A 13,981-nucleotide genomic window follows, 5' to 3' on the forward strand; every position below is an offset into this window, starting at 1 on the left:
AAATAACTCATATGTTTAATTTTTTGGAGAATTGCCAGACTGCCAAAGCAGCTGGACCATTTTACACTCCTACAAGCAAGGCACAGGCCGGGCGCGGTGGCTCACGCTTGTAATCCCAGCACTTTGGGAGGCCGAGGCGGGCGGATCACGAGGTCAGGAGATCGAAACCACGGTGAAACCCCGTCTCTACTAAAAATACAAAAAATTAGCCGGGCGTGGTGGTGGGCGCCTGTAGTCCCAGCTACTCGGAGAGGCTGAGACAGGAGAATGGCGTGAACCCGGGAGGCAGAGCTTGCAGTGAGCCGAGATTGCGCCACTGCACTCCAGCCTGGGCGACAGAGCGAGACTCCGTCTCAAAAAAAAAAAAAAAAAAAAAAAAGCAAGGCACAAAAGTTTCCGGTTTTCCACATTCTTGCTAATACCATTTCCTTCAATGAATAATTATTGTTGTTATCCTAGCGAGTGTGAAAAGGTATCTCATTTTGATATGTATTTCTCGAATTAGCATCTTTTCATATGCTTTCTGGCCATTTGTCTGTCTTCTCTGCAGAAATGTACATTTTAAGCCTTTGCCCGTTCTTTTTTACTAGGATTATTTCTCTTCTGTTGTTAAATCGTAATAATTATTTATACATTCTGGATATTGGATCTGATTTGCAAATATTTTCTGCCATTCTGTGGGTTGTCTTTTCACTTTCTTGATGATGTCGTTTGAAACACAAATGTTTTTATTTTTGATGAAGTCCACCTTACCTATTTTTTCTTTTGTTGCTAAACCATTGCCTAGCCTATGGTTATAAAATATTTAGACCTGTGTTTCCTTCTAAGAGTTTTATAGTTTTAGCTCTTACACTTTGGTCTCAGATCTATTTTGAGCTTTTTAAAAAATTATTTTGCATTTGGATATCCAATTATCCTACCACCATTTGTTGCAAATAATAATTTTTGTAATTTTAGTAGAGATGGGGTTTCACCATGTTGGCCAGGCTGGTCTTGAACTCCTGACCTCAAGTGATCCACCCGTTTAGGTCTCCCAAAGTGCTGGGATTACAGATGTGAGATACCACGCCCAGTCTGATCTTTTAAAATTTCTTTCAGCAAAGTTTTGTGGTTTTCCATGTACAAGTCTAGTACTTCTTTTGTTAAGATTATTGGTAAATATTTTTCTGGTGCTATTGTAAATGGAATTGTTTTTAAATTTCTTTTTCGAATTGTTTGTTGCTAATGTATACAAATATAATTAATTTTTGTGTATTGATCTTGTACCTTACAACCTTGCCAAACTCATTTTATTTACATACTTTTTGTGTGAGTGGATTCCTTAGGATTTTTTATATACAAGATCATGTCATCTGCAAATATAGTTTTACTTCTTCCTTTTCAAACCAGATGCCTTTCATTTCCTTTTCTTGCCTACTTGCCCTAGCAAGACCCTCCTATACAATTTGGTTAGAAGTAGCAAAAGTGGGCATCCTTGTCTTGTTCCTGATTTTTGAGAAAGCCTTCAGTCTTTTGCCATCAAGTTTGTTAGCTGTGAGTTTTTTGTAGATGCCCTTTGTCAAGCTAAGGAAGTTCCCTTCTCTTCCTAGTTTGTTGAATGTTTATATCATTAATGGATATTGGAATTTGTTGAGTGCTTTGTCTAATTCTAATGAAATGACCATGTGATGTCTTCCTTTACTCTGTTAATTTGGTGTATTACACTGATTGAGTTTTGTGTGTTGGACCGACCTTGCATTCTGTGATTAATACCACTTGGTCCGGTTATATAATCCTTTTTATATGTTGCTGGATTTGGTTTACCAGTATTTTGTTAAGGATTTTTGTGTCTGTATTCATAAGGAGTATTGATCTATAGTTTTCATATGATATCTTTATCTGATTTGGCCTCAAGGTAATATTACTGTCATAGAATGAGTTGGGAATTTCTGTTTTCTAATTTTTGGAATAGTCTGTCAAGGATTGGTGTGAATTCCTTAAATGATTTGTAGATTTTAACAATGAGACTATCTGGTCCTGGCCTCCTCTGCGTGCTATTTTTTTTTTTTTATTACTAATTCAGAATCTTTACTTGTAGGTCTGTTCAGATTTCCTATTTCTTCTTATGTCAGTTTTTGTAGTTTGTGTCTTCCTAAGAAATTGTCCGTTTTGTCTAGTTATCTAATATGTTGACATACAGTTGTCCATAGTATTCCCTTATAATCCTTGTTTCTGTAATGTCAATACTACTGTCCCCTCTTTCATTCCCGATTTTAGTAATTCGAATCTTCTCCCTTTTCTACTGATCATCCTAGCTAAATGTCAATATTGTTGATCTTGTCAAAGAACCAACTTTGGATTTTATTGATTTTTCTCAGTAGTGTTTTTGCTGTTTAATTTATTTCTGATCTAATCTTTATTATTTCCTTCCTCCTAGGGCTTTCTACTTATATACATGTATGTTAGTTGCCCTTGATGAAGCCAACTGTGAAATCATGGAATTATAATGTGCTAGCTAGGAGAGTGATCTAGGTCAGTGCTTCTCAAACTTTAATGCACATACAGATTGCCTGGGGATCTAGTTAAAGTGCAAAACCTGATTCAGTGGTAGTGTTAAAGCCTACAGCTTCCCATGTCTAAAAGCTTTCCTGGTTATGCCAGTGTTGATGTTCCGAGACCAGAAAGTAGAAAGGATCTAGTTCATTTGGTATCAATCATCTGTGGGGTTTTCCAAACAGAACATGTCATTTCTCTGGTTCCAGGTATATTAATATGTCTCTCCCTTTGAGAATCAGTGCTGCTATATGTCATTATGACTATTACGAATGTGCATGGTTTCCAAGGGAAAAAACTGAACAAGCCCAACCCTCTCATTTTACTGATGAGGAAATTGAGGCTTCAAAGAAGTGAGATTTCTTGGCTGAAGTCATATAATAGGTTAATTGGCTCCATAGATGAGTATATTAATCCTTTCTGATGACAAGTCCTAACTCAGTGAAGTTCATCATTGATTATACTGTTACCAAGAAAAGGTAGCAATGAGGACAAGTAAATTTATGGTTAATTTTTTTTTTTTTCGAGATGGAGTTTTGCTCTTGTTGCCCAGGCTGGAGTGCAGTGGCACAATCTTGGCTCACTGCAGTCTCCGCCTGCCGGGTTCAAGTGATTCTCCTGCCTCAGCCTCCTGAGTAGCTGGGATTACAGGTGCCTGGCACCACACCCAGCTAACTTTTGTACTTTTAGTAGAGATGGGGCTTCCCCATGTTGGCCAGGCTGGTCTCAAACTCCTGACCTCAGGTAATCCACCTGCCTCGGCCTCCCAAAGTGCTGGGATTACAGGTGTGAGCCACCAAGCCTGGCTGGTTAATTTTTTTTGACTAACCCCTTTAACAGATTTCAATCCAGAGAAAATGTTACTTAAGTAAATTTTCTTATTATTAAGTAGAAATATGATACCTGAGATGCCATTAAGAATAGATAGATATAGATATGGATACAGATATATAGATATTCTAAGGGTCCCAAGACTCTATTATAATTTTTTTTTTTTGTAAATGAGGATAGAATAAAAGTCCATGATTGTCTCATACAAATAAGTGTCATCAGGCTAACTAAATGGTGTTTTATTACAAGGTCTTTTTCAGTACTTTCACTTCTTTCTTTCACAATTAAGGACTCATTTTCTGTCCAGTTTTATACTCTAAGGTCTTTTTAGTATTTTCACTTCTTTCTTTCACAATCAAGGACTCATTTTCTGTCCAATTTTATACTCTAAGAACAATTATTGCAAAAGTTCAAAATAGATTTATTTAAAATTATTGTTCTTCAGTCATTCCCAACATAGAGTAAGCTTTTCTTTCTATATGTTTCTGTTAGTTTGTTGTTTTTAATCTCATATTAAAGCTTTTTTTTTCTTCTTTTTTTCTTGAGACGGAGTATCACTCTATCTCCCAAGCTGGAATGCAGTGGTGTGATCTCGGCTCACTGCAACCTGTGCTTCCCGGGTTCAAGCGATTCTCCTGCCTCAGTCTCCCTGGTAGCTGGGATGACAGGCTCCTGCCACCATGCCCAGCTAATTTTTGTATTTTTAGTAAAGACGAGGTTTCACTGTGTTTGCTAGGCTGGTCTCAAACTTTTGACCTCAGATGATCCTCCCTGAGCCACCAGCGTGAGCCACCGCGTGAGCCACTGCGTCCAGCCAAAAGCTTTTACACATCTTTGAAAAGTCTTCTATGTGATATCTATTTTGTTTCTTATATAAGATAAAAGCTTTAATCTGTTAGATAATCAGAAAATTCTGAAGAATAACTATGATTGTGCTACATATTAATATCAATTATTCTCTCTTTCCCAAGAATTGGGTATAACATGCTTAATACTAATATTAAATATACCTTTCTTTTGCTTCAATTGTTTAGAAAACATTTCAAGATTTTGCTGTATGAACATTAGTCATTGCACTATAAGGAGATAAAATGGCACCTTGGTGACATAATTTGTTTTCAGAACAATGTGACTCACTGTCACTGTTAGCTATATGACTTCGGATCACTTTTATCATCACTATTAACTAAAGAGCTACATGACTCTGTAAAGTTTATTAAAATACCCTTATATGGAAATTAGCAGTCTTGAAGAGTTACAGTGAAGAATCACATGCTTTTGAAAGAACATTGAGACCGGGCACGGTGGCTCATGCCTGTAATCCCAGCACTTTGGGAGGTCAAGGCGGACAGATCACGAGGTCAGGAGATCAAGACCATCCTGGCTAACACGGTGAAACCCCGTATCTACTAAAAATACAAAAAATTAGCCAGGCGTGGCGGCAGGTGCCTGTAGTTCCAGCTACTTGGGAGGCTGAGGCAGGAGAATGGTGTGAACCTAGGAGGCGGAACTTGCAGTGAGCCAAGATCATGCGTCTGCACTCCAGCCTGGGTGACAGAGCGAGACTCTGTCTCAAAAAAAAAAAAAAAAAAGAAAGAAAGAAAGAACATTGATTTGAGAACCAGTCAACATAATGTATTATTTTAACTATAGTCACTTCCACATGATTTCTTTAGTCCAGTGCTCTTGCTGTATTCCCCACCAATGTGATCTACACCATCATCCATCTAATCGCCAAAACTAGAAATAAGGAAGTTACTCTCCATTCTTCTCGACTATGTCCAGATAGTCAAGCTGTGAAATGCTAACATTCTACCCCAGAATGTCTCTCCATGCTGACTCCATCTTCTCCATACAGCCCCACTGCTCTAGTTCTACCCTTTATTATTTTTTTTCCTCTGCCATTGCTATAGACCCTTACTTGCTCCTCAGCTTTGAGTTCATGCACCCTTCCAATCATCTTCCAAAAGGATGCAAGAATGGCTTCTCTGAAATTCAAATCTGTGACATCACATCCCATGTTAAAGTCTTCACTGACTTTAAGGTGAAATCTGTACTCCTTAGACAAGGTCCTTAGCAGTCTGCCCTTGTCTCTTTCTCTTGTCTCATCTCTAATACTTAAACCCCTAGCATTTTTTCAGTGTTGTTTTTCTTCTGTGTATGTTATGTTCTTCCATACTTCTGTAACTTTACCTAAGCTATTCCTTCCATCCTGTTCCCTTCACATCTCTACTGCTACCCCTTCCTTACATGACTCGTTTCTTTTTATCCTTTAAGATTGAACTCAAAAGTCTCATCCTCTGAGGATTTATAGAAACACACCTGGCCCCTAAATTTTAGTTGAAGGAAAAATAGGGAGCCAGGTCAGACACCTTTCTCCTATGCATATTCCCCTGATATCCTGTATATACCTTTGTTGGAGTTTTTACTGCAGTGTAGTTACAGTACTTCTCAGTCTTCTCCACAGAAGTGCACCCAGTGTTAGAGGAAATTGTATTATGCTTACAGCCTGCCTGAAACCCTAAATTAATGACTATCAATTATCTTAGTTTTAAGAAATGTAGAAAACTAACATTTCCATAGAATAGGTTTATGTCATTTAATTAAAAAAAATTTAATTAGCTGGGCATGGTGACCCATGCCTGTAATCTCATTACTTTGGGAGGCTGAGGTGAGAGGATCACTTGATCTTAGGAGTTTGAGACCAGCTGGGCAACATAGGGAGACCCTGTCTCTACAAAAAAAAAAAAAAAAAAAAAAATTAGCCGGGCATGGTTACACACACCCAGCTACTCAGGAGGCTGAGGTAGGAAAATCACTTGAGCCTGGGAGATTGGGACTACAGTGAGTTGTGATCGTGCCACTGCACTCCAGCCTGGGTGATAGAGCAAGATCCTGCCCAAAAATCAAAACAAAACAAACAAAACATTTAAAATTATTTATCCTGGGCCGGGCACGGTGGTTCACGCCTGTACTCCCAGCACTTTGGGAAGCCGAGGTGGGTGGATCACCTGAGGTCAGGAGTTCGAGACCAGCCTGACCAATATGGTGAGACCCCCGTCTCTACTAAAAATACAAAATTAGCCGCACGTGGTGGCACATGCCTGTAATTCCAGATACTTGGGAGGCTGAGACAGGAAAATCACTTGAACCCAGGAAGAGGAGGTTGCAGTGAGCCAAGATCGTGCCATTGCACTCCAGCCTGGGCAACAAGAGTGAAACTCCATCTGAAAAATTAAAAAATTAAAATAAAATATTTGTCCTGGAATAAAATTGATCTTTGCTAAATACGATTATGTTTATCCTGAAATTTCAGGTGTTCACTGTACACTGCCCTATTTGTTCTCTATAAGTTTGTATTAACCAACTGCGATAAATAGTAAGCACTTTGATGGCAGGGACTAAGTCTATTATTACCTCTGTATGTCTAGCATTAAACACAGTAACACATAGTAGATGTTCAATATGCATTGAAAAAATAATTGCATGAAAGTTCTCTATTGGAATGGTAGTGTTAAATGCCAGTGTTGTGAACATTTTAAAATTTTAAATCATTTTTCTCATAGGAAAAGCTTGACTGATGATATCATGAAAGTCATGCATGTTTTAAAATGGCTTTTTGGCTTATACAATATAACAGAATCTTTTTTTTACTTTATATAGTTAAAAGTACAGAATACACAGAAAAGAATCCTATATTATAAGTATTCAGCTAAGTACAATGTTACACACTCAACATGCTCACGTAATAAACACCTATACCAACAAACAGAAATTCACCTGCCCTCAGAAGCCCCTCCATACTCTGTCAGGTCATTGCAGCCCTTTTTAACAGGATAGGTTAGTTTTGCAAAATTATTTTATACTTGAATAGTATGTAAGATAAGTAATGTTGAATAGAAAATATTCTGTAACAAATCAGGTTAATGATTTAATATTCATTATTAGCAGCCAACATTATTTGTAGGCCAGGTGTGGTGGCTTATACCTTTAATCCCAGCACTTTGGGAGGCCAACATGGAGGATGGCTTGAGGCCAGTAATTCAAGACCAGTTTGAGCAACATAGCAAGACTAAATAGCCATACTTTTGTATACTATTCAGCACAAAAATGTTAATAATAAGCATTAAATAATACTCATTTTAGCTTTTGTGTTAATTAACAATGAGCAATATATTCTTTTTAAATTTTTTGATGTGTAATAATTATACATATTTAGGGGTACAGACTGATATTTTGGCTCATGTATACAATGTAATGATCAAATCAGGGTAATTAGCATATCTCTTGCCTCAAACACTCATTTATTTTGGGAATATTCAAAATCCTCTCTTCTAGCTATTTGAGAATATAAAAAAATTATTGACTATAGTCACCATACAGTGCTACAGAACACTAGAACTTACTCATCTTATCTAGTTGTAGCTTTGTATCTGTTAACCAACCTCTCCCTATCTTCCCCTCCTCCATACTCTTTTCCTTTTCTAATAATCACAATTCTACTCTCTAATTCTGTGAGCTCAACTTTTTAAGCTTCCACATATGAGTGAGAGCATGTGGTATTTATCTTTCTGTCCCAGACTTATTTCACTTAACATAATGTCCTTTAGGCTCATCCATGTTGCCATGAATCGTAGGATTTCATTCTTTTTATGGCTGAATTGTGTGTGTGTGTGTGTGTGTGTGTGTGTGTGTATACCACATTTCTTTATTCATGTTGATGACACTTAGGTTGATTTCATATCTTAGTTATTGTGAATAGTGCTGAATTAAACATGGGAATGCAGATATCTCTTTGTTATATTGATTTCCTTTCCTTTGGATAAACATCTGGTAGTGGGATTGCTGAATCATATGGTAGTTCTATTTTTAGTTTTTTGAGGAATCTCCGTACAGTTTTCCATAAAGGCTATACTAATTGACATTCCCACCAACAGTGTATAAGAATTCCCTTTTTTCTGCATCCACACCAGCATTTTTTATTTTTTGCCTTGTTAGTAATAGCCATTCGGAGTGAATTGTTACTTTTAAGCTCTTTATCTAACAATCAAATTACTATAACAGATTTTTGTTTGACTTTCATTTGTTTAGATTAGTAGTTCTTAATGTGGAAGGACCTGATTTAATCTCCCAAAGAATATTTGGCAGTGTCTGGAGACGTTTTTGGTTGTCTTAACCCACCAAAAATAGTTGTCAGTGCTACTGACATCTAGTGTTACCCACTACTGGGTTGCTGCGAAAATTAGTTTTCAGAACAGAGCCCCATAAAAATGAATTATCCAGCTTAAAATGTCAACAGTGCCAAGGTTGAAAGTAATGTTTTTTAAAGAATGGGTGGGTTGTTAATGTTTGATGGAAGTTAGTTTAAATAGATTATAGCACCTTACTAATGGAGTCCATGGTATCAGAAATTTAATTCCCATAGACGCTAGTTAACCTGTCTGTAGTTCATGCACTCCAGACCTCAGCCAGATGTCTTAAACATTTCTGCTGCAGATTATAAGAAGAACAAGATGAGAAAACGTAGATGGGTTGGTATAAATCTATCACTACTTCTGGAAAAATGTCTCAATATGATATTTTTTACTTAACCCAAGTCTCTCTCTTCCCCACATGACTAATTCTCACTACACTGGAATCAGCTTGTAAACTTTGACTAGCAGCATTGTTTAATCTTGTTATAAGTTCCTGAATTAATGGTCTACAGGCTTGAGGCAGAGTGAATGCCTCAAAATTATGGGCAGGCAGTTATCCAACACCAACCATAGTCTCCTGCCATCTATTGGGAGATGTCAGGTGGGAAGGCTAGTAGCCCTCTACACATATTCATACCCACACCCCAGCTCTGTTCCTTTTTTCGAGTAATTATAGGAGGTCAGAAACACTAGAATGTACGTACATGCTGGTAATAAATGGAAATTAATATCTGATCGTTTTCTTCATGACTGTCTTTCAGGGCATAGTTTTCCGTGTATTTTGCTGTCCTCTTGTGAGAATACCCTTGACAAGTTGATCTACATTTAAGCTATGGCCACATTTAAACTATGGCCCTAAAACGTTTGTTGTTATGCAAGAAAGAATTGATGGTAATATATACCAATTCTGACTCTCACATAAAGTGTTTCTCCAAAAGTAACCTCAGACAACGTAACAACAAACCAAGATTTATATAGTTGGAATTGCAAATCCGTAAGTCCTTAAACTTAATGAGAAGATTAATTTAGAATTTGACCATTTGACTCTGCTCATTTAACTTTGAAAGCAGATATAAATAAAAACCTTGTATGAAGAAAATTGCTTGGGATAATTTGCATTAAACAGTCTTTTTTTTTGTTAAGTGGCTTATTTGTATTATGGAAGCATAGCCTTATTAGTATTTTTAGTCTTCCTAAGAAGAAATGGAATACATCATAGAGCTCTAGGCCTTCTTTAGTTTTCAGTACAAATTTGGTATATTTGGTGTTTGGGAGGATATACATGGCATAAGGTAAAGAGAGCATTAGCTTTCACGTCAGATCCAGGTCCAGATTCTGCCACTTATAAACTGTTACACCTTGGACCACCTAGCTTTTGTGGGCCTGCTTTAGCACCAGAAAGAAGGGAGAATACCTAAATATGATGAGAGAATAAGTAGGTAAAATAATCATGTAAAAGAATGGTCAGGAGGAGTCTGGCCTCTGGCTCTGTCATTTATTACTGGCTGTGCCCATGGGCCAGCTGCAACTATTTGATTGACCTAAAATGGGATGGTGACTTGCCCGAGGTCATACAGTGAGTCAGGGCAGAGCAGCTGAAGCTTTACTCTCTAAGTCTCATTTTCCTTCCCTGTAAAATTGTTGTATTGGTGACTGTCTCACAGCATGTTGTAAGGAGAGATGGAGATCGTAATTGTAAGAGGCAGCCCACAGTGCTGGCACAGTGTAAGCACCAATAAATGAAGATAATGAGTACAATAAAATGTGTCACTTAGCCCCTTTCCCCAAATAGTTTATCTGTCTGGTTGATGAGAGCCATACACTGTATGGTAAAACTTAAAAATGTGGGAGTTGATTAAGTTCTAGTACTGCATTATACTAATAATGCTAGTGCATAGTTTAAAGAATAATAAAATACCATAATGCAAAGTTTGTTTAAGCCCTTTACCCTTTTTTTCCTACATTGGGGCTTTATTTTTAGAGCACTTCACAAATTATGCAGAGAAAAGAGGGGTAGGCAAGAATGGAAGCAGAGAGAGCAGTGTGAAGGCAGTACAGTAGGGAGTTATGACAGATGCTCAGGTTAGGGTGATAGAGGCGGTGGTGAGAATATTAAAAGACTACTCAGCCAGGCATGGTGGCTCACACATATTATCCCAACACTTTGGGAGGTCGAGGTGGGAATATTGCTTCAGCTCAAGAGCTCAAGACCAGCCTGGGCAACAAAGTGAGACCCTGTCTCTACAGAAAATAGAAAAATTACCAGGTGTGGTGGTGTGCGCCTATGGTTCCAGCTACTTGGGAGGCAGAGACAGAAGGGTTACTTGAGCCCAGAAGGTCGAGGCTACAGTGAGCTATGATCATGCCACTGCATTCCAGTTTGGGCGACAGAGCAAGACCCTGTCTCAAAGAAAAAAAGAAAGAAAAGACAACTCAAGGCTTGAGATTTGATAAAATAGTTCATTTTACTGCTTCATTGAGGATGTTCTTAAAGGAAACTGGCATTTTTTTTCACAGTGAGTACATGGCGGAGAAGAATACAACTAATACTGTATTTTAAAATGTGCTATTTCTAGTAACCAGGCTTCATCTTCTTCTCCTTTGGCTGCAGATCCTAATTATCTCATGGCTAATGAACGCATGAACCTCATGAACATGGCCAAGCTGAGTATCAAGGGCTTGATTGAATCAGCTCTGAACCTGGGGAGGACTCTTGACTCTGACTATGCACCTCTCCAGCAATTCTTTGTGGTGATGGAGCACTGTCTGAAACATGGCTTGAAAGGTAGGCCATCGCCCCAAAATGCAAATATGCATGCAGCTGTTTTCTAGCAATGCATACTATAGAAGAAGGCATTCTTTGTGGAGCCAAAGAATAAGAGGCTTGAATTAATAATATTAATCCATTGGAACGCAGTCTTTTATAGGAGCAGGGTTATGGTTGACTCAATGGACTTATAGGGCTTTAAAAATACAGATCATTAAATGTTACAGTTGGAAGGGCCATTATAAGTAATCAAGTACAGTACAGTAGTTCTGTTTGACAGGTGGAAATAGGCCTGCCCAGAATGAGACATGACTTGGTCAAGGTCACACATTGAGTTGTGGCAAAGTAGGTGCTAGAACTCAGGTGTCCCGACTCTTGGTTCAGTGTTCTTTCCACTTAACTATAAGCTTTTGAGGGCAGTATCTCGTCTTGTTCACCCTTACTTCCTTTCTTCCTGCCTTCTCAATATTATTTTCTTGTTGTTTTTTGTTTGTTTGGTTGTTTTTTTTTTAAATCTCTGTGCCTGTGCTTACCAACTTCCCAGTATTCCATAACCTATTTCTGGATTACATATTCTTTTCTATTGAGCTGTTTTCTTCATTAATACCACACAATTTTAGGCACTAAATTGTTAAAATGTTTTATTATATTGTAGGGCCAGGCCACAAACTGTTCTTGAAAGAAGAAGGGCTGAGTCTTGGGAAGTAGAGAATTTTTTATTTTCACAAAATATTATCTATTCTAAAAGCATGAATGAATCTAAAACCATCTTATAACCTAGGATTGGTTTCCTGAAAAGTTGTGTGTGTATGTGTGTGTGTATTGAGAGAGCGTATATGTTGTAGAGAATATTAAAATACTGCTTTATTTTTGTTGCCTTAGCTAAAAAAACTTTTCTTGGACAAAATAAATCCTTCTGGGGGCCTCTAGAACTGGTAGAAAAGCTTGTTCCAGAAGCTGCAGAGATAACAGCAAGTGTTAAAGATCTTCCAGGACTTAAGTAAGTCTAAGGTTGAATTCCATTTCTCAGAAACAGCATTCTTATTAACTATCCCCTGAAGAGCAAGACTAAAGACAATTATGTACTAATAATTTATTTTATAACAATCCAAAATGCATGATGTCATGAATAGGTGCTGACAGGAGAGAATTGGTATACAGAATATTAAGAAAAATGTGCTCTTGAGGGATAATTATTCATCTAAGAGAGGTTGTCTTTTTGTTGAAATGCCAAACATTTCCTTATTTTTTAAAGCACTTGGGAGAATCGTATCTAAGGGGGTGGCATGCTGTACTTGACTTAGGGAAAAAAGGTATTCAGTGGGTTTGAGAGTCAAGATTAAAACAGCTGTCAAATTAACCTGAAGAGCCTGCCTTAGAACTATAAAGTAGTGACTACCTTCCCAAATGAGACTGGTTTAATTTTAATCAGATAGAGGCCTAGATTGCCTGTGTCCACATTCATGCTTTGGACATTTATATCATCCACACTGAATTTATAAGGATTTGCTGTTATTAATCTGATGGAACATTTTTAGTTGGGTCTCCCAGAGGCTGTGTCTTCAAATTGTGGTTACATTCAGTAATTCTTTTTGAAAGCATTTGTCCCGGGTCGCATGAGCCCACACACAAAAATTCCTTGCATGGGAATGTACTGGGAGAGGTCCTGAGGAGCCCCTCAGTGTGCTTGTTACACTGGAATACCATTAGCAAGAATAAGTGAACTGATTCTACTGTAGCCTTTGCTTCTGGTGCTTATGTTTTTAGTTGTTTGATTTCTCTGTTTTTGTAGGACACCAGTAGGTAGAGGAAGAGCCTGGCTTCGTTTGGCATTAATGCAAAAGAAACTTTCAGAATATATGAAAGCTTTGATCAATAAGAAAGAACTTCTCAGGTATGAACACCTTCTTGAATTTTCTTCTTTCCTTGGTATGTTCTACATCATATAAAGTCAAACCATATAAGTTCACCATTTTTGTAGATCAGAAACATTTGATTCATAACAGCTTCACTGATACTTTCTCTCACACCTCACACACATATACTCCCAAATGGATGATTTATGTTATGTGTGTTCTGTCTGTCACTGTGGTATATATTGGTCCTTTCCAGGGCAGGCCAAGACTCACCTCTAGAAAACAGAAGACACCTTAGCACATGCCCAGGCTCAATAAGACAAGAACTTGACATGTAGCATTAAATTCAAATATAGCACAAAATTGGATGGATGCAGCGGTTCATGCCTGTAATCCCAGCACTTCGGGAGGCCAAGGTGGGCAGACCACTTGAGGCCAGGAGTCTGAGACCAGCCTGGTCAATATGGCAAAACCCTGTCTCTACTAAAAAAAATATCAAAATTAGCCGGGCGTGGTGGTGCACACCTGTAATCCCAGCTACTTGGGCGGCTGAGGCACAAGAATCACTTGGACCCAGGAAGCAGAAGCTGTAGTGAACCGAGAGCGTGCCACCGCTCTTCAGCCTGGGCGACAGAGTGAGACTCTGTCTCAAAAAAAAAAAAAAAAAAAAAAAAAAAATATATATATATATATATATATATATATATATATTTGTAAAATCACAAAATCTTCCGGTAGATCATAGCTACAACTGGGAGAGGCAAAACAACATTATTTTATCTGTCTTTATTATATGATTC

At 37.9% G+C, this 13,981-nt stretch overlaps 1 protein-coding gene across 4 annotated transcripts in view; it reads left to right on the forward strand.

Annotated features, from left to right (window-relative positions):
* The window catches only part of RUFY3 (RUN and FYVE domain containing 3), a 103,384-nt gene that overhangs the window by 45,892 nt on the left and 43,511 nt on the right, over positions 1-13,981 (forward strand). For all 4 annotated transcript variants that reach the window (XM_030818961.1, XM_030818964.1, XM_030818962.1 and 1 more), the window contains 3 exons: positions 11,170-11,343; positions 12,208-12,325; positions 13,118-13,219. In XM_030818961.1, coding sequence (XP_030674821.1) covers positions 11,170-11,343; positions 12,208-12,325; positions 13,118-13,219 — 394 coding nt within the window. The remainder of the gene's footprint in view (positions 1-11,169; positions 11,344-12,207; positions 12,326-13,117; positions 13,220-13,981) is intronic.

Source organism: Nomascus leucogenys, chromosome 9 (genome assembly GCF_006542625.1).
Source record: "Nomascus leucogenys isolate Asia chromosome 9, Asia_NLE_v1, whole genome shotgun sequence".
Lineage (NCBI taxonomy): Eukaryota > Metazoa > Chordata > Mammalia > Primates > Hylobatidae > Nomascus > Nomascus leucogenys.